The sequence below is a fragment of the Colius striatus genome, chromosome 11 (assembly GCF_028858725.1).
Source record: "Colius striatus isolate bColStr4 chromosome 11, bColStr4.1.hap1, whole genome shotgun sequence".
Classification (NCBI taxonomy): domain Eukaryota; kingdom Metazoa; phylum Chordata; class Aves; order Coliiformes; family Coliidae; genus Colius; species Colius striatus.
The window spans coordinates 18051364-18076653 of record NC_084769.1 but is presented as its reverse complement, the minus strand read 5'-3'; the positions used below and the strand labels follow the sequence as shown (position 1 = coordinate 18076653).

The 25290-nt window shown below is 61.0% G+C and overlaps 3 protein-coding genes across 9 annotated transcripts; 2 read left to right on the top strand and 1 right to left on the bottom strand.

The window, feature by feature from the left end:
• Window positions 1-36: 36 nt before the first annotated feature.
• GLB1L (galactosidase beta 1 like) lies at window positions 37-5571 on the top strand. Of its 2 annotated transcripts, none has more exons than XM_062004462.1 (17): window positions 37-146; window positions 286-467; window positions 908-1080; window positions 1354-1504; window positions 1642-1702; window positions 1974-2068; window positions 2446-2626; window positions 2713-2771; window positions 2885-3006; window positions 3221-3261; window positions 3530-3648; window positions 3788-3862; window positions 3941-4030; window positions 4194-4277; window positions 4516-4647; window positions 5006-5221; window positions 5296-5571. In XM_062004462.1, exons 1-17 carry the CDS (start codon window positions 125-127, stop codon window positions 5509-5511), a joined length of 2019 nt encoding a protein of 672 aa, XP_061860446.1. In that variant the 5' UTR covers window positions 37-124; the 3' UTR covers window positions 5512-5571. The 2 variants fall into 2 exon arrangements, with proteins under 2 accessions (XP_061860446.1, XP_061860445.1); XM_062004461.1 differs by having other exon boundaries at window positions 4164-4277.
• Window positions 2491-14925, bottom strand: ANKZF1 (ankyrin repeat and zinc finger peptidyl tRNA hydrolase 1). 5 transcript variants are annotated; one of them, XM_062004457.1, is made up of 16 exons: window positions 14787-14925; window positions 14309-14440; window positions 13356-13465; window positions 12918-13020; window positions 12345-12529; window positions 11947-12062; window positions 11529-11682; window positions 10537-10759; window positions 10240-10341; window positions 9923-10084; window positions 9693-9809; window positions 8560-8824; window positions 8038-8149; window positions 7790-7957; window positions 7613-7686; window positions 2491-2632 (listed from the first exon to the last, which is right to left on the bottom strand). In XM_062004457.1, the coding sequence occupies exons 2-16, from the start codon at window positions 14433-14435 to the stop codon at window positions 2590-2592; spliced, it is 2061 nt and encodes a 686-aa protein (XP_061860441.1). In that variant the 5' UTR covers window positions 14436-14440; window positions 14787-14925; the 3' UTR covers window positions 2491-2589. The 5 variants fall into 5 exon arrangements, with proteins under 5 accessions (XP_061860441.1, XP_061860440.1, XP_061860439.1 ...); XM_062004456.1 differs by lacking the exon at window positions 2491-2632 and adding an exon at window positions 5918-6544 and having other exon boundaries at window positions 14309-14443; window positions 14787-14923; XM_062004455.1 differs by lacking the exon at window positions 2491-2632 and adding an exon at window positions 5918-6544 and having other exon boundaries at window positions 14787-14923.
• A 148-nt stretch (window positions 14926-15073) lies between these two features.
• On the top strand, window positions 15074-24847 carry ATG9A (autophagy related 9A). 2 transcript variants are annotated; one of them, XM_062004628.1, is made up of 14 exons: window positions 15074-15235; window positions 15559-15602; window positions 16667-16731; window positions 17035-17196; window positions 17303-17444; window positions 18336-19084; window positions 19372-19525; window positions 19738-19917; window positions 20862-21107; window positions 21411-21631; window positions 22046-22163; window positions 22275-22497; window positions 22609-22751; window positions 22836-24847. In XM_062004628.1, exons 1-14 carry the CDS (start codon window positions 15133-15135, stop codon window positions 22839-22841), a joined length of 2556 nt encoding a protein of 851 aa, XP_061860612.1. In that variant the 5' UTR covers window positions 15074-15132; the 3' UTR covers window positions 22842-24847. The 2 variants fall into 2 exon arrangements, with proteins under 2 accessions (XP_061860612.1, XP_061860613.1); XM_062004629.1 differs by lacking the exons at window positions 22046-22163; window positions 22275-22497; window positions 22609-22751; window positions 22836-24847 and adding an exon at window positions 21948-22035.
• The last annotated feature ends 443 nt before the right edge of the window (window positions 24848-25290 follow it).

Sequence of the window (25290 nt, the reverse complement as noted above, 5' to 3'; positions counted from 1 at the left end):
CTCTGTCACCAGGCTCTGGCCCTCGCTTTCCTTTCCCGCAGGCAGCTCCAGCATCCCTTCTACCGGGGCTCATCCCCCTTGTTGAGCTCCCTCCAGGGCTTTTTGTCTGGTGGTGATACTTTTTATGAGGCTGCTTGTCCTTCCACGTGTGTTACCGGGGATGTGCCCGCTGTGCGGAGCCGGTCCGGGCGGCGGTGTGGCGGGTGGGCTGTGCGGGGGCGGCGCGTGGCTGTCTCCAGCGCGGAGGACAGAGCCGCTCAGCCCCTCTCCCCCGTTTCCCCCAAGCCGTGCTGCCGCTGCGGCTGCTGTGCGCGGAGAACCCGGAGGACGCGCTCGGCGCTGGCCGGGAAGGATCATGTGATAGCGAAGTCCACGTCCCCTTTCGCCCCCCAACCCCCGAGCGCTCGGCGAGGATGAGGCTGCCGGCTCTCAGCATGCTGCTGGCGGCCGGGCTTCTGCACACGCAGGTTCGCAGACGTGGGCGGAAAGCCTGGGAGAGGCGCGCGGGGCTGAGTTGCGAAGGATACGGTGGGACGGCTCCGGGATCTGCCTTGCTCTCCTCCCCCCATCCCTGCTCTCCCTGATATGGCTCCCTTCTTCTGCAGCCACGTCCCGCCCCAACGTCCCGCATGCGCTCCCAGCTCCCTGCCTGCCCTCCCAGCACCCGTCCCGCAACATGCTCAGCCGCGGGGTGTTTGATTAGCGCGGGGGCAGGTCCATCACGCAATGCACATGGCCTCCCTGCTTCTGTCTCCCTGCTCCTGCTCTTCTGGGACGGCATGGTCCCTGCACCCCTTCTCCCCAGTGGGGAGGAGCCAGCCCCCGCCGTCCCCGTCCCGGGAGTGCGGGAGGGAGCGGTGGGGCTTGGGGCGGGTGTGCGGTCCCCTAGCAGTGCTGTGTCCCGCAGGCCTCCCCGCCGACGCGCTCCTTCCAGGTGGATTACGAGCAGGGCTGCTTCCGCAAGGACGGGGCCCCGTTCCGCTACATCTCGGGCAGCGTCCACTACGCGCGGGTCCCGCGGCCTGCCTGGAGGCACCGGCTCCGCAGCGTGTACCTCAGCGGCCTCAGCGCCCTGCAGCTGTAAGCGATGGCCCTCGGGGGTCCTGGGAGTGGGGCCAGGGGCCAGGGTGCTGTCTAAACACAGTGAGCAGGGGCCAGCCCTTGCACTGGGATCCCCAGGGTGCCTCTGCCAGACGTGAGTGTGACTGGGCTAGTCCCAGTCCAGGCCCTGCTGCCATCCCCAGCACAGGCTGAGGCCAGTTCCCAGGAGGAGAGGGACTAGCCTGTGGAATGGTTCCCCGTCGTGCCAGGGTGCCCTTATGCCCCACATGCTGATCTCCCCTCTCACACCAGCTATGTCCCCTGGAACTACCATGAGCCGCTGCCGGGGGTTTATGACTTTGCCGGGGACCGGGACATAGAAGCCTTCCTGGACCTGACGGCTGAGCTGGGGCTTCTGGTGATCCTGCGGCCGGGGCCCTACATCTGTGCAGAGTGGGAGATGGTGAGCCCCAGCCCCTCAGCCTGGCGCAGAGGGGTGACAGGTTGTCTGAGAAGGGCATGGCAGGGTTTCGGCCGTGTGCCAGCCCAGGCTGCTGAGCGATTTCTCTGCCTCCCTCCCCGCTGTCTGTGTTTCTCCAGGGTGGCCTGCCTGCCTGGCTGCTGTGGAAACCAGACATTGTCCTGCGTTCCTCTGACCCTGGTGAGCCTCAGCATGGGGCTCTGGCCACCACGTCCTTACATCCTGGTGCCAGGTCTGGCACACTGGTCTCTCTCCATGCTCCTACCCAGTCCTGTGTCCAGGGTCTCTCCTATCCTCCACCTTCTGGGAGCCCCATATTTCATGCTCCACTTCCACCTCCCTATTGCTTTTGGGTCTGGCCTGCCTATTCCATCCTCCTCCTGGCAGGGCTGGCTGTGGGTGGGCTGGGATGGATGCTGCTGCCAGGCTGAGCTGCCCTCAATCCCCCCAGCCTACCTGGCAGCCGTGGACTCCTGGCTCCACGTCCTGCTACCCAAGATCAAGCCACGGCTGTACCAGAATGGAGGGAACATCATCAGTGTGCAGGTAGGGTGTTGTTGGACCTGGACCGCTGCCCTGCTCCGGGTCATCTTTGGATGTGCTACAAAAAGCCTCTACACAATGGCCTCATCCAGCACAGCTCTTTGATAAACCCCTCCAGACCTTTGGAGCTGGGTTTACATCTAAGGGCTGGGACTCTGGGGTACCCACCACCACAGGAGCAGTGGTTTAAGGGACACTGACAGAGCTGAGGAGTCTGGTGGGGCTGGAAGGTCATTCTCAGGACCCATCTGGGGACTGTCATGACATCTGACAATGTCAGGAGAGAAAGGGAGAGCTGGGTGCTTGTCCTAGTGGGCCACAGGACCTGGCTACAGCCTTGCCATGTGTGTGCTGGGTGCCAGCCCCTGCCCTGCTCCCAGGTGGAGAATGAATACGGGAGCTACTACGCCTGTGACTATGGGTACCTGCGGCACTTGCTGGGCTCCTTCCGGGCGCTGCTGGGGAGCGAGGTGCTGCTCTTCACTACCGACAGCGCGCGGGCTGAGGAGCTGCGCTGCGGCACGCTACACGGCCTCTACGCCACTGTGGACTTCGGGCCAGGTACCCCTGTGGGGGAGGAGGAGAATGAGAAGGGATTGGGGTCCCTGCTCTGTCCTGCTCCAACCTCCCTCCCTCCACCTCTGCAGGCTCCAATGTGACAGAGGCGTTTGGTGCCCAGCGCCAGGCTGAGCCGAAGGGGCCCCTGGTGAGCTTAGTGTGGGCGCTGGGAGCAGGATGGCTTTGGGGAGGCAGAGGGACTTAGTGGGGCAAAGCCAAGCGCTGCAGCTCTGGGCAGGTCACAGTCCCTCTCTCCTCCAGGTGAACTCTGAGTACTACACGGGCTGGCTGGACTACTGGGGGGGTGCACATGCCAGCATCAGCTCGGCACAGGTGGCCCGGGGGCTGGAGGAGATGCTGCAGCTGGGAGCCAGTGTCAACATGCAAGTAGTCGGCTGTGGGAGAGGGCACAGCCTGGGGGGTGATGCCCTCCCCTCTGCCAGCATCAGAGTGGGCATCACCACTCACCTCTGTCCCTCAGGGCTTGGGCAGGGGGCTGCAGGCAGAGCTGGGACTGCCAATGAAGCAGGGACAGCATGCAGTGGCCCCCCACCAGGTCTCTGGGGTGCTGACAGGCCTCTCTGGGGTATCCCATAGGTACATGTTCCATGGGGGAACAAACTTCGCCTACTGGAGCGGTGAGTAGGACCCTGTCCTGGGGAGCGGGGCTGGGGGCTTTCCTCAGCCATCCCCAAGGAGCCTGCTTCAGACTCCCCTTCTGTGCTGGGGCAAGCTTACCCATATCTTAGGGCTTCTGGGGACTCCTTCTGTCCTCAGGCAGAGGCTCCCAGTTCTGGGTCATGCCTCACTACCCTGGCATTGCCTTGCAGCCAGCCTGGGGCTGGGGTCTGTGCTCTGGGCTCTGCCAGAGCACCTTCCTCCAGGTCCTACTGTTTTCCTGTCCAGGTGCTGACTTCAAGGACCAGTACCAACCAGTGACCACCAGCTATGACTATGATGCTCCCCTCTCAGAGGCAGGAGACGCCACTGAGAAGCTGTTTGCCATCCGCACGGTCATCAGCAAGGTGCTGAGCCTGGCAGGAGGAGGGGGACAGCACTGGGAACTGCTGCCTGTGCCAGAGAAGAGGGGACACAGAGGGACCTGGCAGGGCAGAGAACATGTCCCTGCCCACTCTGGGGGGCAGCTGACAGTTTGATGTTTAGTTCCAGCCCGTGCCAGTTGGTCCAATGCCACCTGCTACCCCCAAATATGCCTATGGCCGGGTGGCCCTGCACAAGGTGAGTGCCTGCCTGGGGCTGGGCTGCTCCAGCCTGGCACAGCCCGACCACCCAGCACCCATCCTGTTCACTTTGCAGTATGCCGACCTCCTGGACGTCTTGGATGTGCTGTGCCCGTCCGGGCCCATCCTGAGCCAGTTCCCCCTCACCTTTGAGGCCATAAAACAGGTGAGGGTGCAATGGGGGATCCTGGGGGAGATGCTCCTAGGCTTGTCTACCCTAACCTGGCTGTGGGGTGGTGGAGCTGGGCTTGTGTCCCAACCTCATTTCCCCTTCTGTGCTGCTCTGCTATGTACTGCAGACTCAGGGCTTCATGGTGTACCGCACACAGCTGCCCCGGGATGTCCCGGAGCCAGCCATGCTGAGCACTCCTCCCCACAGCCTCTGCGACCGCGGCTACGTCATGCTGCAGAAGGTGAGCCTGGGGGAACACACCCGGGCCTGGCCGAGCTTCTGTGGGACAGACAGGGTCCCAAGAGCCACACTGAGCCCTTGTGAGGTAGCCCCCTGTCCCAAACTGGGCAGAGGGCAGCCCTGGGCTGGCTATGGGAGAGCAGGCAGCAGGATGCAATGCTGGCAGGCTGTGGGCAGTGCCGGGGGCAGTGGGATGTGGGCCTGGGGCAGCAGCAGCAGCAGGGACTCTGTGGCTGCAGGAGTACCAGGGCACGCTGGAGCGGGACGGACAGACAACACTGCATGTGACAGGCAGCGCAGGGGACACCCTGGATTTACTTCTGGAGAACATGGGCAGGATCAGCTTCGGGGCCAACATCAGTGACTTCAAGGTGAGGGCAGGGGGCCCTGGGGCTCTGGATGCCTGGGACACTAGCATGGGCAAAAAACCCCTCTCCTGCCACCCACAAAGGACCCCAGTCATGGCTGGGCCACCCCAGACCCACTCTCTGGTTATTGTCACTCCATCCCCTCCCCTGGTCCTGGCAAACTCAACCAAACCAGGATAAGGCCACAAGGTGGGCACCTTTGTGTCCTAGTTCTGCTGCCCTGGCAGCCAGGGATGTGCAACCCATCTGGGAGATCCCATCTCATCTTCACCACTGTGAAGGGTATATGCCCAGGGAAGGCAAGCATCCTCTTGCCCATGGCAGACCCTGTTGCCTCATTTTCCCTCCTGCTCCATCTCAGGGCTTGCTGGGCAATGTCTCCTTGGACTCCAGCCCTCTCAGCAAGTGGCAGATCTACCCTCTGGCCATAGACACTGCGGTCCGGCAGGGCTGGCCCCATGCTGCCCTGCCAAAATCAAGCAGCAGGGGCAGAGCAGGGCCAGCCTTCTACACTGGAACCTTTGAGACCCCTGGCATTGCCTGGGACACCTTTGTGAAGCTCCCGGGTTGGAACAAGGTAAGGCGCTGTATGGCTGGGAGGGAGGGTGAGGGTGGAGAGGGGCACAGCTCAGACCTGTCTCCACCTTCCAGGGCCAGCTGTGGATAAATGGCTTCAACCTGGGCCGGTACTGGCCCTGCCGCGGGCCCCAGCAGACCCTCTTTGTGCCTGGCTCAGTGCTGCATGTTGGTCAGCCCAACAACATCACGGTGCTGGAGCTGGAGGGGGCACCTCCCGTCCCTTTCTTGCTCTTCCTCGACCGACCCGTTTTCAACAGGACCCTCGGCTGCAGCACTGTGGCCTCTTAATAAACACAGAGCTGCGGGGCAGCAGCCTTACCCCAGGCTGGGGCTGCAAAGGCAGGGGGCCGGGGAAGCACAGGGCCAAGGGGCTGTGGGGATGGCAGGGGGCTGGGGAAGCACAGGGCCAAGGGGCTGTGGGGATGGCAGGAGGCTGGAGGAAGCACAGCTGAGCAGAGGGGCTGTAGGGATGGTAGGGAGTGGGAGAAGCACAGGGCCAAGGGCCGGGTCTGTGGGGATGGGAGGTGGGTAAAGGAAGCACAAGGCTGATGGGAGGGGATGCAGGGTATGTGGGAAAGGGCAGACATCCTGGCATGGACATCCAGAGCTCCTGCCCTCCCCTGGGACCATACAGGGACTAAAGAGAAAGGGGCCCATGACTGAACTTGTTTTGCACGTTAATCTCACACTCGAGTAGTTCCAGTACTGATGCTGACTCCCCTCATGGCTTGGGGTCAAGGCACCTCTTTATTGACAACATAGGTGGAGGAGGCAGTTGCTGACATGGTACAGCTGAGACAGCGATGGCAATCAGGAGAGGAGAGGGCAAAGCATGGCCTGCAGGGTACCCACAGCTCAGGGCTGGGGGGTCTGCAGGTGTCAGGACCCAGCCCCCTCACATGGACAGGGGCAGCAGCCTATGAGGTAGCTGTGAGAAAAGCCAGCAGCAGGACCCCTGGCTGGAGCCAGGCCACAAAACAGTCCTGGCCCCTCACACTAACACGTGAGGACCTCTCAGCTGTAATATCACCAGTGACACTCGTGCCCAGGGCCTGCCCGAGTTGCTCTGGAGAGTGACACAGCCAGTTCGGTCCCTGCACCCAGCACTGCTGCACGGGGTCTCCCTCGCTGCCCACCAGTGCTCAGCCATGTCTCCACCACACTGGTCCTTGGCAGGTGGCACCAGTCCCATCCCCAGCCTCATGTGTGGGCAGCACGGGCCCGGCGGTGGGTTTGCAGGCAGGCCGTGGAGCAGAAGGAGAAGTCGAGGTAATGGAAAGGGACCCGGCCCAGTAGGGACTCTCCACAATGCCAGCAGCGGCTGCAGGGAAGAGCAGAGGTGGCCCTGAGCAAAAGGGACCCTTCCAAGAGGCAAGAGGGGGAGAGGAGGAAGAGGATTCACTGCTGTGACAGGAGACACCAGCAGCATGGCCACGATGTGCTCCCCAGAGAGGCTGCAGTGTGGGAGCCTGGAGTAGGGCACGGCCAGGCAGGCTCAACAGCGGGGAATTTGCCCCCATAGCGGGTGGTAAAGGCCCTGCCCAGCTCAGCACAGGCAGAGCTGGCTGCCCACAGGCCCGTGGGGTGGCGTAGGGAAGGGATGTGGCATATGGGGTCAGGGAGAGAGGCACAGGAGTGGGTGGGGGTTGGCTTGCTGGAGAGCTGGAAAGAGAAAGAAGAGCCAAACAAATGTCTCCATTGTTTCTGGGAAGAAAGCTGACCTTCCACATCCTACCATAGCACAGAATTACGCTCAGAGTTAACACTATGTCTTACTCAGTTTTGTGCTTAACTGCATCTGTTAGTTCACTCCATCTTGTTAAAACACTGACTGTGTGCTCAGAAAGCATCTGCAGAATGCAATGGCACCTTCCTCCCTATATTTATATGCAGGCTTCTCACTCTCAGTCCTGATTTGAACAAAAGCTCAAGCAAGACCATCAGTTTCTTCCCAACTTCCCTTCAGGAAGGCCTTGTTTTCCTTTTACCATTGTTCCCTGTGGAAAGTTTTTGCTCCAGTAAAGACAAAAGACTAAAATAGAAATAACTAACTAAACACTACTGCTATTACTTCTAGCAATGGCAATAGCAAAAAGCTAAAAGCATCCTTTCCACAAGAGCTAAGGTAATGTTACTCTGCCAGCTGGACCTCAAGAAAGCTCTGAAGCTCAGAGAAGTGCCATTGTCCCCACCCCAGGCTCTCCAGTCTGTTATCTCTAGAAAGCAGACAGTCATCCTTCACAACATATTTCAGGGGAGGAGGGCAAGAGAGGGAGAAAGCTTTTACACAGGTACTGCTGGGAATGAGGTGGACAGGAATAGCTTTAGACTGGAAAGGAGGAGCAAGAAGGGCAGGGAACATCTGGGAGAGTTTGCACGGGGCTGGTACCTGATGTTGGCGAGAGCCGTGCCATGCGTGTCCTGCTGCTGCGCAGCCAGCCTCCGCTCAGCAGCCAGAGCCCTCTGCGGAGCACAGACACAGCTCAGCCCTGCAGCCAGCCCTCGGGTGCTGCTGTGCCCAGAGCCCGCCGCCCTGGCGCTGCCCCCTCCCCACGCACGGCCTCACCTTCTCCCGGTCGGACAGGGCAGCGAAGCGCTGCCTCTCGGCCTGCTCCCGCTCCCAGCGCTGCCGCTCCTCCCGCTGCGCCTGCTCCCGTTGCTTGCGCTGCGCCTTCTGGGCACGCTTCTTCTCCAGCTTCCTGGCCTCCATCTCCTGCGTCAGGGGCCCTGGCACCTGGGGCAGGGGGCAGTCGGCACCTCCCACTGACCCAGGGGTCCCTCTGGGATCCCCCCAGGCCCCAGGAAGGCACCCACCTTGGCACGGCCGTAGTCGTACTTGTCCGGGTGGTCCACCATGAACTTGCGGAAGGCGTTGCGGGTCGGTCTGTCGGCACAGACACAGTACGGGGTCCTGTCCTGCCTGTCCCTGTGAGGCACGGAAGCCCAGCTCACCCTGGGCTCTTGCTGGGAGCCCAGCAACTTCCCACACCTGTCCGATGGCTGCTGTGGGCCAGGGCCTTGCAGCCAAGGAGGGGAAAATTGCTTCTCCTTACACCAGGATCCCCCAAATCTTCCCCTTCTTGCATCTCAAGTGCCCCACAAAGGGTGGCGTCACCCCTACCCTCTGAACCATCTATCGATAACCCTGGGAGCACTTGGGGCCACTGCCCGCCTGCTGTTGTGCCAGACCAGGCAGGCAGAGAGAACAGAGTAGTGGCTCAGCTCTCAGGCCCCTGTAGCAAACGCAGATGTCCCAGCTGGGAGAGACCAGCCCCAGCTGTCCCAGGACACTGCAGAGACAGGAGGGGGCCACCAGGCTCTGCAGCAGGGTCATACCTGAGGGCAGGGTCAGCCCCCGCTGCCAGCAGCAGGCTCACGGCTGCAGCCTTCCCTGCCCGCGCCGCCACGTGAAGCAGGGTGCAGCCACGCTCATCCAGCGGCTGGCTGAGCAGGGAGGGGGGCACGGCCAGGGCCCCCGTGCCCTCGCTGTGCTCTGGCGGGTCCCCGCTCTCCAGCACACCCAGGAGCTGCCGCAGTGTCCCCACGTCCCCCGTTTTGCAGGCGGTAAAGAGGGCGTCGCGCAGCTGGGCCTGAGGGTCTCCTGCGGGACAAGAACAGGAGGGGAGGCTGATGGCTCCCTGGGCAGAGCAGTACTCTGGTCTGATGAGGAAACACACATACAGCACAGTTAAAGCACTGTCCTGGTAGCTGGATTTTGGGCACTACAGGGTCTCCTGCACCTTAGGAAGCGTTTGGGCAGCAGGGTGAGGGAGGTTCTGTGCTCCCTCTACTCTGCCCTGGTGAGGCCTCATCTGGAGGCCTGTGTCCAGTTCTGGGCTTCCCAGCTCAAGAGGGACAGAAAACTGCTGGAGAGGGTCCAGCACCGGGCTACCAAGATGACCAGGGGACTGGAGAATCTTCCTTGTGAGAAAAGGCTGCGGGAACTGGGGCTGTTTAGCCTGAAGAAGAGAAGATCTCATCAACACTTACCAGTACCTAAAGGGTGGATATCAGGAGCATGGGGCAACACTTTTTTCTGGAGTGTTCCAAACACACTTGGACATGTTCTGGTGTGACCTGATGGAGGGCAACCTGCTCTGGCAGGGAGCTGGACTGGATGATCTCTAGAGGACCCTTCCAACCCCAACCATTCTATCATTCCATGATTCAGAGTTTGTGACAATGCACGATGACACTGTTGGGCACTGTTGGCAGCATCCGAGCCCTCTCCCAAGACGAGGCCGACTTCAATCCCCTCACAGCACACCTGGCTTAGACAAATGCTTCCTGCCTCCCACTTCAGAGCTACTGTTCCTAACATGAGTCACTCCAAGGCACGTGGCTGCACTACAGCCACTCTACAGCCAGCTGCTCTGGGCACCTGCATGACAACGTACTCTTCAACTCGCTGCAAAGCCACCAACAAATGGGGCAGGCATCCATTTGGCCCAGTCGCTGACACCACTTACCTCCATGGGCCCAGAGCAGAGGCCCAGCCCCAGCCTCTTGCTGCAGCTCCCTCTCCAGCTCCAGGCCAGGCTGCCTGCACTGGGTACCAGGGTGTCCTGACTCTTCGTCATGGGGCCCTGCACAGGGAGTACAAGGTGAGAAAGTGGGCCAGGGCCAGTCTGCACTCTGTCATGGCAACCCCTTCCCCAGAGTCTCCCTGCACTGTCCCTGGCCAGTTGTTCCCCCTCACCTTCCTCCACCTTCTTGTCCCTCTTCTTCCTCCTTTTGCGGTTTCGCTTGGGCATAATTTCAAACTCCCGGAGGTCCAAAGTGCTCAGTGTCACTTCCACAGTCTCCAGTTCCTCTGTAGGGATTTCCTTTTCCTCCTCCTCCTCCTCCTCCTCCTCCGGGGCTGAGGGTGGTGATAAGACAAGGGCTGAGCACAAATCACTTGGAGCTCTCAGCTGAGCATACCCTGCCCAGCACCAGGCCACATGCTGCAGATTCCCACTGTACTTCCAGGGCCGTAACACCAGATTCCCCTGTTTGCCCCATGTCCCAACTCACCATTGGTGCTCCTCTGCCTGGGATCTATCTCTGCTTTCAGATTTCTCTTCTGCCAGTCCTTTCGGGGGGATCCAGTGATGTCCTCCAGTGCTGTGTCCTTCCCTGGGCAGCAAGGGTGCTCCTGTCATTGCCTGAGGACAGGGAGCGCCCCATGTCTCCAGGAATTGAGTTTTGGAAAGCTGGCACCTCAGCTGGATGTTAAGGGCAGCATCCCTTAACACACATAGGATTGCACAATGGACCGCGCCACCCCACGCGCTCTGACCCCACGGGCGCAGGTTGCCAGGGCTGCCTCACCATAGACCTGCAGGCTGGCCAGCGTGGTGTGGACCCGCAGCACCTCCCGCAGCGTGGCCCGGCGGGTGCTCAGGGGGATGTGGCAGACACGGGGGTCGCCCTGGCTGAGCGGCGGGTCCCTCCCGCTGAAGAGCAGCGCACGGTTGTGGCGTGGGGCCCGCAGGAAGATGCGCTGAGCTTCCTTCAGGTGCTGCGCCCACGCTGCCAGCAGCTCTTGGATATCCTGGGGAGGAAAGGCCAATGGCATCCTGGCTTGTATCAGAAATAGTGTGGCCAGCAGGGCCAGGGAAGTGATCATGTCCCTGTACTCGGCACTGGTGAGGCCACACATCAAACACTGTGCTCAGTTTTGGGCCTCTCACTACAGGAGGGACATTGAAGTGCCGGAGTGTGTCCAGAGATGGGCATAGGAGCTGGGCGCGTTCAGTCTGGAGAAGAGGAGCCTGAGAGGAGACATGATCACTCTCTACAAATGACAGGAGGTTGTAGTTAGGTGGGGATTGGTCTCTTCTCCCCAGTGCATGACAGGACACAAGGAAATGGGCTCAAGTTGTGCCAAGGGAGATTTAGATTGGACATTAGGAAGAAATTTTTCTGCGAGACGGTTATTAAGCACTGGCACAGGCTGCACAGGGAGGTGGTGGAGTCATCATCCCTGGAGATATTTAAAAGGCACACAGATGAGGTGCTGAGGGACATGGGCTAGTGATGGGCTGGGCACTGTGAGGTGAGTAGTTGGACTTGATCATCTTAAAGGTCTTTTCCAACCAAAATGATTGAATGATCCTATGAAGAAGAGGCACCACGGGGTCCTGAGTACAGTGTGGGGACAGGCAGGTCTGGAGCAAGGACAGAGCCAGGGCAGAGCAGCCTTGACTGGGCTCCAGCCCCCATGCAGTGCTCCCTCCTCCCACGCCGTGCAGCAGCAGTGTGGAAGCCCCCCACCCCGGAGCAGGCCCTGCCGCCTCCCCCCGCCGCCAGCGCAGCCCCACCTTGAGCAGTGCCGCCTCGTTGTACCGGCGCAGGGAGGCGCCGGCCGAGCGTGGGGCCGAGCCCCTGGTCTGGGCGTCCCGCAGCCCCTGAGCCGTGCCCTGTCGTGCTCGCACTGTGTAACGGTGGAAGGTCTTGTGCTCCTGCATCTGGGGGCTGCAGAGAGGGGCAGGCATAAGCAACAAGACCCCGTGCAGAAAGGTGAGCTGATGCTCCTGGGACCCCGGGGCAGGGCCTGGGGCTTGTCCCGTCTCTTGCAGTGCAACTTGGCCCTGTCAAGCAAACACTGAGGAGCTGTGTGTGCCCAGGGTGTGTGGTAAGCACTGCGATGGGGGAGTAGGGAGGGGATGGCCACCCAGTACCTATCCCTACTCGTCCTTGCCCAGAGGGGCTACCCCAGCTCTGTTCCACTGTACTCACCCCCGGAACACAGCTCCTGCAAAGTGCCCGCCGCCCATCATCAGCACAACCCAGCATGTGCCAGCACCGAGGCTCTGCAGTGATGCCGTCAGCTCTGCTGCCTCCTCACTGCCACCCTGAAACACAGACACCCCTGCTAGCACTCACAGGACCACCTTCTTACCTATTTCTGGACAATGGGACAGACGCTAGTCCCTCTGCTGGCACCAGAAGCAGGTTTCTGGGAGCATCCTGCAGCCAAAAACCAGGCTATCAGCAGGCCTGGGACTCTGACCCAGCACCAGAGACCACTCCTATATCCCATCACAGGATACGAGGGACTGTAGGCAGACACGTACGCCCCAGTGCCACCTGCCTTCTCTGGGGTCCCTCTCACAACAAGCCAGGCTGTGACTTGCCTTCCCAGTGCCCAACACGCAGCGGTAGGCAGAGATGAGCTGTCCCTCGGCGTTGCGGAGCAGCACCTTGTGGGAGCGTCGCGGTGGGGGCGGCCCAGGGCTCTCGCTGGCACAGGGCAGCAGCTCCAACTCACTGCTCCCAACAGAGCTCTCCGAGTCGGACCCTGAGATGCTGGAAACATCACCTGCAAGAGAAAGAAAACAGAGCAGGGCAAACGTTAATCAGTGGTGCCACTGAAACTCTGCAGGTGACTCCAAGGACCTGCCCACAACCCCACAAACAGCCTGTCCCATTCCCTCCATATCACCAGGGTACCGTGGGCTGAGGAGATCGGTCTTTGGGGCTCTGGATCCCCAGGTATGCATAGGCGTGGCTCAGGCAGAACACTCCCTTCTCAGAACAAGTCAGCAAGGCTCAGGAGCAGTGCTGGACCCCCAAAAGACCCCCACAGGGGTAGAATAAAGAGACCCTAAGCCGGCAGGGGTAGCTGTGAGCTTCACTACTGGACAGAACAGACCCAGTCAAACCACTGACAGCCTCTGGGGTCTGCTGGGGGCAGCTCTGTTCCTCACCTGTACGAGTCTTCTCCTCAAACGCTTCTACTGGCAGTGTCCGGCGCCCCAGGAGCCGCTGCTTCAGGTTGAAGCGGTGCCAGTCAAGCTGGTAGTGCTCAGTCTGTGAAGGGAAGAGGTCTGAGCCAGCAGGGTCTTGCTGGTCCATGGAAGCTCATGCCACAAAAGGCCCTGAGGTGACAGATCCCCAGACCTAAACTGATGTTGAGCCCCTGTGGTGATTCTGACTGGAAGACCACAGTACATTAAGGAGTTGGCTGCACAGTAACATAAACAGGCACGGGCCTGTGCTACATGTGCCATGGGAAATGCCATTTGAAGTGGCAACACACAGGACCTGGGTGGCAGACTGCAAAAGGACATGGGCAGCAGAGCTCAGGAAAGCAACCTGCCTCGGGGGTTGAGCCTCGGCAGCAGGACCTTGGCAGCCCGGCTCACCTGCTCCTCCCGGCTGCCAAACGCCTGCCTGCAGGTCGAGCAGTACATTCGCTCTGGCACCTCTGGCACTCTGGGGGCTTTCTCCTCGCTGCTGGTGACCACAGGTTTCTCTGAAAGAAGAAGGAATGGTTGTCACAGGTGGCTTTCCAGGCTGAATCACAAGGAGTTAGGCCTCCTGGTTCTCTTCTCAGATACCCAAGGAGCCTTATGACTGAAGAGGAGCTGGAGGGACCTTGGGGTGACACTGAGGAAAGCCCATTTACCCACCCACCAAACAGCTTCCACGGCCAAGCTCCAGGATGGCCACCAATAGAGTCATAGAAAGGTCGGGGTTGGAAAGGATGTTTAAAGATCATCCAGCCCAACCCCCTGCCAAAGCAGGTTCACCTCAATCGGGTTACACAGGAACGTGTCCTGGCAGGTTAGGAAACCTCCAGAGAAGGAGACTCCACACCCTCTCTGGGCAGCCTGTGGCTCCTTTATCCTTGCAGGAAAGAAGTTTTTCCTTCTGTTTCAGTGGAACTTTTAATGTTCCAGCTTATGTCCATTACCCCTTATTCTTTCACTGGGCACTACAGAAAAAAGTGTCACCCCATCCCCCTGACGTCCACCCTTTAGGTACTTATAAGACTTGATGGGGTCCCCCTTCAGTCTTCTTTTTTTCTAGGGCTGAACAGTCCTAAGTCCTGCAGCCTTTCCTCATAAGGAAGATGCTCCAGTCCCCTGATCATCTTGGTGGCCCTGCGCTGGACTCTCTCCAGAAGTTCTCTGTCCCTCTTGAGCTGGGGAGCCCAGAATTGGACACAGGATTCCAGGACTCACCAGGGCAGAGTAGAGAGGGAGCATAACCTCCCTCGACCTCCTGGACATACTCATCTCCTTCTGCGCGGCTCAGGGCTGGTAGACACCAGGGCTTGGCCGAACACCCCCCGCCCCCGCAGAGTCCCACGCACCGTGGCTCACTGACGGCGGCCCGGCAGCACACGCATCCGCCACCACGCCGGTGACGAGGGTCAGCCCGCGCAGGAGAATGGGGTCCTGGGCAGCCTCGAAAACGGATCTGCTCTCCGGGTCCTGCATGGCTCCTGCTGCCGGCGGAACGGACCGCGCCTCAGAGGCGGTCCCAGTCCCGGGGGCAGTGGGAACCCCTGCGCGGGTGACCGGACGGCTTCCCCTGTCAATCCTGGGGTCCCTCTGCCGCCCGCCCCGGGGTCCCAGCGCCACGGACCCGTCCTTCTCCCCCCGGCCGGGACCCTCCCCTGGCAGCGGCCGCCGACATCCCCATGCCGTCAGTCCTCCCGCTCCCGAGGCTGGTGCCCCTGTGCCTCCCCTCCCTGCCGATGCCGTCCCTCCCGTGCCGCGCCGCGTCGTGTCGCCCCATGCCACCCCGTGCCGTGCCACCCTGTACCGCGCCGTGCCGCCCCATGCTACCCTGTGCCGTGCTGTACCGCGCCGCTCCGTGCCGTGCCGCGCCGCGCCGCGCCGCTCCGTGCCGTGCCGTGCCGTGCCGTGCCGTGCCGTGCCGTGCCGTGCCGTGCCGCGCCGCGCCTGGTCACCCCGTGCCGTGCCGGCCCGGAAACGCGGCTCAGCCGCCTGACGTCCTTTCCTCCGCCGCGGCCGCAGCGGGGCCAGCCTCAGCCCGCCTCCCCGCCTCGCCATTGGCCGCGCCAGCCCCGCCCCGCGCTGCCATTGGGCGCCGCGGCCGCCCGTCGCGGGAGGGGCCGGGCCCGGGGCCGGGGCCGGGGCCGGTGGCGACGGCGGCGGCGGGGCCCCCGCTATGGCCCATTTCGAGACGCAGTACCAGCGTCTGGAGAGCTCCTCCACCGAGTCTCCTCCCGGCGGTGGCGACCTGCTCGTCCACGTCCCCGAGGGCGCCAAGTGTGAGCGGCGGCACCGGCACCGGGGGTTGGGGCCTGGTCGGCGGCGGCGGGGACATCGGCCTGAGCGTGACGGGGTTTGGGGAGCAGGGTGGGCGCCGGGCCGTGGGGAGCGGCGATGTCCGGGCTGCGGCGGGAGAATCCAGGCGGCTGGGGATGGCGGCAGCAGCCGCGGAGCGAGGGCAGAGGCTGGGCAGCCGGGGAGGGGGGCTGTGCGGCTGGTGCGGGGCGCCCGGGACAGCGGGGAAGAGGTGCAGTCGTGCCCCACACGCAGGGCGGCTGGGGATGCCACAGGGTCCCTCACCCTGCGCTTCTCCTCGCTGCAGCTCCGTGGCATCACATCGAGAACCTGGACCTCTTCTTCTCTCGCATATCCTTTCGCGGGCCGGGTGGCCCACACCCGGCTCCCGGGCTCTCGGTGCTGCCGGGAACTCGGGGGTGGGTGTAACTTGGAATCGGGGCAGCGTTTGCTCCTGCCCGGAGGAAGCTGGGAGCTGGCAGATCATTCTGTGATGTTCTGTAACCTGGCATGGCAAGGATGGACAGGCTTTTTTAGGGACCCTTGGCAGAATGATGATGCTACTAGGTGGTAGTTATGATTAAACCTTTGGTTTCTTTACAGGACTTTATTATTAGTGTAGCATTTACAATCAGAGCAGCACAAGGTTGCTGGTAGCAGAATTTTGTAAGTAGCATAGTACAGAATTTTATGATTTCTAATCACCTGGACTCTGCACAGATTGAGTCATAGCCTAATACAGAGTTTGCTGTGTGTTTGCTGTACAGCAATCATAACCTAGAAATCCCATAAGTCATGATCTCAAATATCATATAAAAGAATGAGTCCCTCACCTGGTCCTCGGAGGAACCAGATGATGGTAGGGGCATCCCTGGCTACTCAAGATCCTGGGTCTCACTGTCTAGCAGCGGTTCCAGTCCATATTCATGCTTAGGACTTGTAACTCCTTGATTTCGTGGACAGTGCTCTGTGTGCTGTTACACTCTTCCCTGTGCTGTGAAGTGTCATCACCACCACTGGCTTGGCCAGGTGCCTGGGACCTTCAAGACTGTCACAGAAGGGAATAATCAGCCTGGCACACAGGAACCTTGAGGCTGGTAGGGACAGGAAGAAGAAATCTGTTTTGTTTGTCTTAGTTATGGCCTTAGTTATACTAGCCACGTTGCCAGGGGCTGGGAGCAGGGTGCTAGGGCTGCTAAATGTGTTTTTGCTTGTCTGTGTTGTCTTGCCCCTGCCCTGCCCACCCTTGTGTGTCCTGAGGTCGGGCTCAGTTTCTGCCCTGTGCTGGGACAAGACCCTGTCTGGGTGTTGGGTGTGGGGAGAAAGGGGTGGGAGGGGTTTTAGTGGGACGGAAGCCTCACTATCCTATGTCAGAGAGGAGTCTCCAGACTGTTCTCCTTGACTGTAGCTTTCACGTCTATAACCTGCATCAGAAGAATGGCTTCACTTGCATGCTCATTGGAGAGATCTTTGAGCTCATGTAAGTGCAGGCTTCCGCTCTGTTGGGGCTGTGATAGCTGCTGGGGAGCAGCCCTGGGAATTTGCTGAGCTCCTGCAGCTGGGTGGGTGGAAGGGCTCTTACAGTTGTCCTGTCTCCCCATTGTTAGGGCTTCCTGTTCCCCAAACCTGCATTCCACTTGAGGAACTGGTGACCATCAGCTTTCCTGCCACCACTGGGCTGTGGGAATGATCCCCACACCACACAACCTTGGCAACCTTGGCTGCTTCACGTTTTGGGGAGCAGAAGGGTGATTGCCTTGTGCCTCCTCCCTTTTGTTCACAGGCAGTTCATCTTTGTGGTGGCATTCACCACCTTTCTTATCAGCTGTGTTGATTATGACATCCTCTTTGCCAACAAAGCGGTGAATCACAGCCAGCATCCCAGTGACCCCATTAAAGTGACTCTGCCAGATGCCTTCCTGCCTCCAAATGTCTGCAGTGCAAGGTAGGGGCAGTGGAAGGGCACGTTAGCTCCCACTTCTGCTTTCTCAGGTACTCACAGGGTGCCTGCCTGGGCCTGTGTCCCACTACTTGCCTCTTCTTGCTTGCAGAATCCAGGCAAACAGCTTCCTCATCTGCATCCTGGTGATAGCTGGGGTTTTCTGGATTCACCGGCTTGTGAAATTTATCTACAACATTTGTTGCTACTGGGAAATCCACTCCTTCTACATCAATGCTCTCAAAATCCCCATGGTGAGTGGCTGGGCCACAGGCCACGTGCAGGATGGCCGCTAAGGGCCACGGGAAGCATTTGCTGAGTGGAGTAGCTCTGCATCACTCTGCTTCAGAGCCAGCTTCTCTCGGTCTCTTTTCAGCTGCTTCTCCAGCAGGCAGCTTATTCCATGTTAACCCGGCTCTGCCCAGCCTGCCCCTCTGCCTACTGGCATATGCCTCTGCTACCTGCCACCTGATCTTTGGCAATGGCCTTTCAACAGAGAAGGTGTAAGCGAGGATAGCCTTGTACTCCCTGGGATGTGGACAATGTCATCTTCCTTGTTTACTGAGGAAGGGTTGGGGTGTGGAACTGAGGCATGGAGCTACTTGGCTGGTGAAGGCCAGGCTGGGGATGAGTGTGTCAAAGATGGGGTTTGAGCTTAGCACGTGTATCCTAGTCCAGAGTCCTTGCTGAGATGGACAATATCTAAAGGGGTGTATGTGTGTGTGTGTCTGTGTGCGCACATGTGTGTGTGTGCGCGTGCATCGTTTGAGGAGAGACTGTGTCTTGAGGAAGGTGGGTGAGACAAGACTTAGTTTGTCCCCAGTTTTTCCACAGGCTCTTTTGGGGACCTTGCTTAGGTCCCTTCCCCTTTTGACTCCAAATGGCAGCTCTCAGAGGACCCACGAGAGCCTGGAGCTGCATTCGTGCCTCCAAAACAGTCATGAATCCTAATCTGGGGGTAAAGGGCACAGAGCAAGGTGTGGTTGCAGGCTGCTGCTGGGTGCAGAGGTGCAAGCAGGTGCCTTGAGTCCCAGCATTGCAGGTGCCTCAGCAGCACCCTGAGTGAGTGAGTGAGGCACGCACTAGGCCCTGCCTCTGCCCTTGGCCACATCCCACCTCTCACCTTGCCTTTTGCCCCCTTCCAGTCTACCCTGCCCTACTACACCTGGCAGGAGGTGCAGGCCCGCATCGTGCAGATCCAGAAGGAGCATCAGATCTGCATCCACAAGAAGGAGCTGACAGAGCTGGACATCTACCACCGCATCCTCCGCTTCAAGAACTACATGGTGGCCATGGTGAACAAGTCACTGCTGCCCATCCGCTTCCGCCTGCCCCTCCTGGGAGACACTGTCTTCTACACGCGCGGCCTCAAGTACAACTTTGAGCTCATCTTCTTCTGGGGGCCCGGCTCCCTCTTTGAGAACGAGTGGAGCCTGAAGGCTGAGTACAAGCGGGCCGGGAACCGCCTGGAGCTGGCCGAGAAGCTCAGCACTCGCATCCTCTGGATTGGCATCGCTAACTTCCTCCTCTGCCCCCTCATCCTCATCTGGCAGATCCTCTACGCTTTCTTCAGCTACACGGAGATCCTGAAGCGGGAGCCGGGCAGCCTGGGGGCCCGCTGCTGGTCCCTCTACGGCCGCTGTTACCTGCGTCACTTCAATGAGCTGGACCACGAGCTGCACTCACGCCTCAGCAAGGGCTACAAGCCAGCTTCCAAGTACATGAACTGCTTTATCTCCCCGCTCCTCACCATCGTGGCCAAGAATGTGGCCTTCTTTGCTGGCTCCATCCTGGCAGTGCTCATCGCTCTCACCATCTATGATGAGGACGTGCTGGCAGTCGAGCACGTCCTCACCACAGTCACCCTGCTTGGAGTGGGCGTCACAGTGTGCAGGTGAGCTGGGGCCGTGCTGTGGGGAGCAGGGGGGCTGTCAGCCATCTGTGCAAACCTACTCTTGGGTCTCAAGTGGACGTGAATCCACCTCACTGAAGGGCATGGCTGGGGAGAGTCAGGCAGACAGGAGGAGCGGGTAGTGGTGATCTTGGTGCAGCGGTTGCATGATTCGTGTCAGGGCCAGGCTAGTAGGAAGGTTTGGCTCATGCATGAAGGCTGCCCAAGCCACCCTGCGCTTCCAGGCACTGAAGTGTGATGCTGGGATGTTTCCCTCTTCTGTGCTACAGGTCCTTCATCCCTGACCAGCACCTGGTGTTTTGCCCAGAGCAGCTGCTGCGAGTCATCCTGGCACACATCCACTACATGCCTGACCACTGGCAGGGCAATGCCCACCGCTACGAGACCAGGGATGAGTTTGCCCAGCTCTTCCAGTACAAAGCGGTGAGCTCGGCCTGTGTGGGGCTGGGGTGGGATTCACCCCATCCCTGCAGGAGGGAGAAGCTCCTAGGCTGGAGGGAGAATAAGGCAGCATTCCCAGAGACACCCTGCCCCAGGAGCTGGAGGGCCGGAGCTGGGGGCTGGCTTTGAGATTGCAGAGTGGGGTTTTTTTGACATCCTCAAGCTTGTGCTGAGCCAGTCCTCTCTGTGCTCAGGTCTTCATCCTGGAGGAGCTCCTGAGTCCCATCATTACCCCCCTGATCCTCATCGTCTGCCTGCGGCCCAAGTCCTTGGACATCGTTGACTTCTTCCGCAACTTCACGGTGGAGGTGGTGGGCGTGGGAGACACCTGCTCCTTCGCCCAGATGGACGTGCGCCAGCATGGCCACCCGGCGGTAGGTCCCGAGCTCCTGGGGCGGCAGCCCATGCTCCCCACCGCCCTCTCTGCTCCTTTACACCCATGAGAGGCTGTCACTTGCCACTCCTGGCAGATCACAGCCCGGACACCGGCCCCAGAAGACTCTTGTAGCCTGGCTGTGATTACTAACCTGATATTGCGTGAGCCAAGCTCGGTCATTTCTCTACTTGTCTTCACAACCAAGAGTCCTGTGTCCTCAGGAGAGAGGAAGGGGGATGTTTCGACATGTAGAAAGCATGAGCACTGAGAACTGACTTAAGGAAGCTGGGCTGCTTGTGCCCAGGGGAAGTGGGAAGCATTTCCCAGTAGGTAAAATCTACTGTGGGAATTTAGGTTACTTGGTAGGAAAGACTCCCTAGTGACAGGGCCATGAACCCCTGTGAGGGGGTGGACTCACAGTGGCAGGAAGCCTTTGAGAACAGTCATTTGTTGGCTGTAGTCGCTTCTGCTGCTAGCTGGAGAGTGCAAGATGGGGCTGTCAGCGCCATGGTTTGTGACTAGTCCCCGTCTCTCCAGCTTCTTTGCAGTGATGCCTGTTCTGGGGTGGAGGGGGAAGACACTCTGCTTGCTGCTTCTTGGAACAGGCTGCCCAGATGGGTTGTGGAGTCTCCTTCTCCAAGGACATTCAAAAGCCACCTGGATGAGTTCCTGTGTGATCTACTCTAGGTGGTCCTGCTCTGGCAGGGGGGTTAGACTAGATGATCTTTCGAGGTCCCTTCCAGCCCTTGAGATTCTGTGATTCCGCACGCTCCAGGGGCTGAACCAGGACGGGGCTTTTGCTGTAGCACCTGCCACTTGTGGAGCCTTGACCCAGCTTAAGCTGGGTGTTGCATACTTTGCCCAGAGTGCTTGCAGGATTCCCAGGCCTGGCAAGGGGATAAAGCAGATCCTGACCTTTATTACCTGTCTTGTGTTCTGCAGTGGATGTCAGCAGGGAAGACGGAGGCCTCCATTTACCAGCAGGCCGAGGACGGCAAGACGGAGCTGTCGCTCATGCACTTTGCCATCACCAACCCCAAGTGGCAGCCACCCCGCGAGAGCACGGCCTTCATCGGCTTCCTGAAGGAGCGGGTGCACCGGGACAGCAGCGTGGCACTGGCTCAGCAGGCTGTGCTCCCCGAAAACGCCCTTTTCAGCTCCATCCAGTCCCTGCAGTCGGAGTCAGAGGTGCCCAGGATGGGGGAACGATGCAGGGGGTGTTCTTGGGGTGCTTGCTAGGTGATGGCAAACCGATAATTGAGCCCTCTGGGCAATTTTTACTCTTGCCTGGGCTGCATCTGGGGATGCAAATGAGGTAGATCTGCACTAGTTAGGATTGTTGCTGGATTTCTAGAGAAGGCAGCGGGTTGTCCTGGAGCCGTGTGGGGTGAGGGGCTGAGTGAGTTGGGGTGCCTCACTTCTGTGTTGCTGGCGGGGATCAGCACTCTGAGTTTGCACAGGGCAGTTATTCTCTCCCTTTGGACTCCACAGCCTCACAGCCTGATTGCCAATGTGATAGCGGGCTCCTCAGCACTGGGCTTCCACCTGGGCCGGGATGGACAGGCCTCCCGCCACCTCTCTGAAGTGGCCTCAGCCCTGCGTTCCTTCTCACCGCTCCAGTCTGCCCAGCAGCCTCCCAGTGGCTTCCAGATGGCGGGCAGGGATGGGGAGGGAGCCCAGCCTCGGGGCGCCAGTGCCATGACAGCCTCCAGGTAAGCTGCAGGCTGGAGAGGGGCAGGTGGACACCTTGCAGACCCCTTAAACCCTCTTCTGATTGCCATCCTGTTGTCCCAAGAGCACGGTGGCATTTGTCTCTGCAGCCTGAGACAGCAGGGGAGGTGTTGGTGAGCAGGGTTAGGCCTGGGTGCTTAGGCTGGCCCTGGAGGACAGTGTTGGGGTGCTGGTGGTCTCCTGTAGGTTCTCACTGTGGTGAGAAACCCCTGGCAGGGAAGAGGCTGTGCCATAACAGGGCTGATCACCTTGTGCATCTGTGGGGGTACTGTGGAGGGCCTGTTGCTACCTGCCTAGGAGCTGGATCTCTGCAAGCTTGACATGAGAGTGGAGAGGGGCTAGGGGGGCACTAGGGGCTCCCGGGCAGCAAACACCACTCGTGTGTCCGATGGCAGCGCTGACGCGAGGACCGTGAGCTCGGGGAGCAGCGCCTGGGAGGGACAGCTCCAGAGCATGATCCTGTCGGAGTACGCCTCCACCGAGATGAGCCTTCACGCACTCTACATGCACGAGGTGAGCAGCCTGGGGCTGGGGAGCCCTGTCTGGAGCGAGCGGGTACCGGTGGGAGGGAGAGCCCAGCCCGCTGCGCTGGGGCTGAGCCGCAGCCTGCGTGTGGGCCCGCAGTTGCACAAGCAGCACGCCCAGCTGGAGCCCGAGCGGCACACTTGGCACCGGCGCGAGAGTGATGAGAGCGGGGAGAGCGCTCACGAGGAGCTGGAGGCGCAGCGGGGTGCCCCCGTCCCCATCCCGCGCTCCGCCAGCTACCCCTTCGCCTCGCCGCGGCAGCCGGCCGAGGAGACGGCCACGCTGCAGACGGCCTTCCAGCGCCGCTACGGCGGCATCACAGGTACGGCCCGTGCGGGGCCGAGCTCCGCCTCCCAGCCCCCTGCCCGCCCCCGAGGACCGGCGGTCCCCTCCCCCTCGGAGGAGCTCACCTGTCTCCTGGCCTCTCCCGCAGACCCGGGCACAGTGCACAGAGCCCCGTCGCACTTCTCCCGCCTGCCCCTGGGCGGCTGGGCCGAGGACGGGCAGTCGGCAAGGCACCCGGAGCCCGTGCCAGAGGAGAGCTCGGAGGATGAGCTCCCACCGCAGATCCACAAGGTAGAGAGAAAGGCTGTGGCCGAGGGGGGAAACCTGTACTTAGGGTGGTCCCGGTAGGTGCCGCATCCCGTCTCTGTCTTGCAGGTATAGCCTTGTAGACCGGGGATCTCGTGGGGGCTGCAGCCCGGGAGCCGCCTGGGCAGCAGGACGTGGCGTCAGCCTGACTCTCCCCCCGTCTCGAGCGGACAGGGTAGTCCCAGGCACTGTTTTGTTGCCATCGACTGCTGAAGAGACACGAGTGCCAGCAGGCCGGCGGCTTGGTGGTGACACCCTGTGTCCAGCCAGGTCCCCGGGCACCGCCGCCCTGCCTCACGTGGGGCAAATGCGTGTGAGTACGTCCCTGTGTCTGTGTTCACATCCGTGTCCGTGTCAGAGCACCGCTGCAGAGCCTGCGGAAGCTGACGTGACACAACACCCTGGGGACCTGTGGACTGGCTCAGAGGTGGCGGCAGCAGCAGCTGCCGTTCGAAGGGGTGTGAGGTGGCACCAGCTCCAGATGTCCAGCCGGAGCTGGGAGCTGCCTCCAAAATGAAGGCAGGAGCTGATGAGGGGGTCTAGCTCAGCCTGTAGCCCCGAGGAGGTGCCCAGGACCACATTCGCCTTTCTGGAGAGGACCAATGTGCCCCTCAGCCTGGAGCAGGACAGCAGCGGGGCAGTCAGTCGCCCACCTCTCTGCCCCAGCACCTTGCAGAGGGATGTGCCCCGCTGCTGCTGCTGCTGCTGGAGGGGTTAATGGGGGATCTAGATCTGGTGGGAACAGCTCTGACTGGGATCTGAGGATTCTGCAGCTCTTCCCCTACTCTCACAACAGCTGGCCCAGCCCCTGCAAGCAAGGAAGGGTCAGTGGGGAGAAAGCCCTGGGTCCCTGTCGGCACTCCCAGCAGGCAGCCTCCATGCCATACCTCTGGGCAGGGCTGCAGTGTCCCCCTCTGCACACCCAGGGCTGCGGGCTGCTGCTGGGCCCTCCTGCAGTGCCAAAGGGACCTCTATGTGAGTAGCCTGGCCTCTCCCCGGAGGGCTTGCAGCCCCTGGAGCCCACCTGGAGGTCTTGTGCTCTGTGCATTGGTTCCCTTCCCCCAGGCATGACAAAGGCCTTTGCCCAGGCACCAGTGCAGTCTGTCCTGCCACAGACGTTTCTGTGGTATTGGGCCTTTCCCCTTCCCCATGCAAAAGCTTCAGCATGTCTCAGCTCCTCCTTCCCTCCTGAAACCATCCTTTTGCTTGAAACGTGGCTTCAGCTGCTGTGGAGACCACGGACCTGGTGGGGCAAGGAGGGTGTCCTGAGCCCAGAGGGGAGAGAGGCAAACCCCAGCCCAGCCTTGGGGGAAGATCTACGTCCCGCTGTGCAGCATGGCCTGGGACATGGCCTTGCCACCATTGTTCTGCTTTCCTTCTCTTCCCATGGCAGCTTCCGAGGATCTGCATCCCAGCTCACCCCTGCCAGGCTTTGCTTTCCCCGCCCTCCTTCTCTATGCTGTCCTCTGCTCTGCCTGGAGCCAGAGCTGCCTCTTCCCCTGCCAGGGTATTGCCCTCTGCGCTTTGATCCCAGGCTGGGTGTGCTCTGCCTAGCAGGGACAGGCCCTCTGGGGCTGGCAGGCTCTTTGCTGCCGTGGGGAGGGCTGGAGCCTGGAGCCAGGCTATCACTGTAAGAGACCACAGCCAATGTGCTAAAGCCAAGCCGGTGCTGGGGGCAGGACAGGGCCAGGCACGGGGGCCTCACAGAGGAGCCACTGCAACAACCCTCCAGCAGCTCCAGCCCTGGGCTGTCGTGGCACAGGAAAAGGGAACAGAAGGCAAACCCCTCGGGAACCCAAGCCTTGTGCAGCTGGCCCTGGCCTTGAGGTGTGCCTGCTGAGCATAGAGCAGCCACCTGGGACACGGGCCGTATGTCTGGGACCATCCCGGGGCTGGCAGGAGGGAGAGGCCGGGCAGGAGCAGGTCCTTGCCGCATGTTGTGCTTGTGTCGTCGGTGTCCCCCGTGCATGGCAAGCTGCTCCTCAGCCCCTCGCGGGGGGCGGGGGGAGCGGGTGTCGCGCCCCTGTGCCCTCGCTGTACAGCTGTATAGCCGTCTAATAAAGAGGGGCCGTATCATCCCAGCCAGTGTGCGAGTCTCCCTGCGCCTGTGCCCCAGTGAAGCCTGAGAGCCTGTGCCTGCGATGGGAGCCTCCGGCGCCCAGTGCCGGCCGTGCGGGGGGGGCGACCGGGGCTATATTTATCCCTGGGAGGCCGGCGGCCCGTCCTACCTGACCTCTGCGGCGGGCAGGGCCCGGCGGAGGCTATCTGAGGCCCGCAGGCGGGGCTGGAGGCGGCGATAAGCGGGAGCGGGGCACCTCGGCTCGGCTGCGGGACCCTCTGCGCCCGCGGCTCGGGCGTTCGTCCCGCACCGCCGTCGCCACCGCGCCAGGCGCATCCCCGCGGGCTGAGGGGGGCGAAGTCCGTGCGCCGAGGGGCCGGGGACACTCGGACACAGCGTCGCGGCGGCGGGCGGGTGCGGTGCAGCCGCGGCGCCGGAGAGGCCGCGCCGGAGCCGCCGGTGCCG

Coding starts and splice junctions, on each gene's coding strand:
- GLB1L (XM_062004461.1), top strand. CDS start 125: ATGAGGCTGCTTGTCCTTCCAC. Junction 4,031..4,163: donor CCTTTGAGGCCATAAAACAG/GTGAGGGTGCAA, acceptor TATGTACTGCAG/ACTCAGGGCTTCATGGTGTA. Junction 5,222..5,295: donor AGCTCCCGGGTTGGAACAAG/GTAAGGCGCTGT, acceptor TCCACCTTCCAG/GGCCAGCTGTGGATAAATGG.
- ANKZF1 (XM_062004456.1), bottom strand. CDS start 14,435: ATGCAGGACCCGGAGAGCAGATCCGTTTTCGAGGCTGCCCAGGACCCC. Junction 13,021..13,355: donor TTGGCAGCCGGGAGGAGCAG/GTGAGCCGGGCT, acceptor TTCCCTTCACAG/ACTGAGCACTACCAGCTTGA. Junction 12,063..12,344: donor GCGTGTTGGGCACTGGGAAG/GCAAGTCACAGC, acceptor TCTGTGTTTCAG/GGTGGCAGTGAGGAGGCAGC.
- ATG9A (XM_062004628.1), top strand. CDS start 15,133: ATGGCCCATTTCGAGACGCAGTACCAGCGTCTGGAGAGCTCCTCCACC. Junction 17,445..18,335: donor ATGCTCTCAAAATCCCCATG/GTGAGTGGCTGG, acceptor GCCCCCTTCCAG/TCTACCCTGCCCTACTACAC. Junction 19,085..19,371: donor GTGGGCGTCACAGTGTGCAG/GTGAGCTGGGGC, acceptor TCTGTGCTACAG/GTCCTTCATCCCTGACCAGC.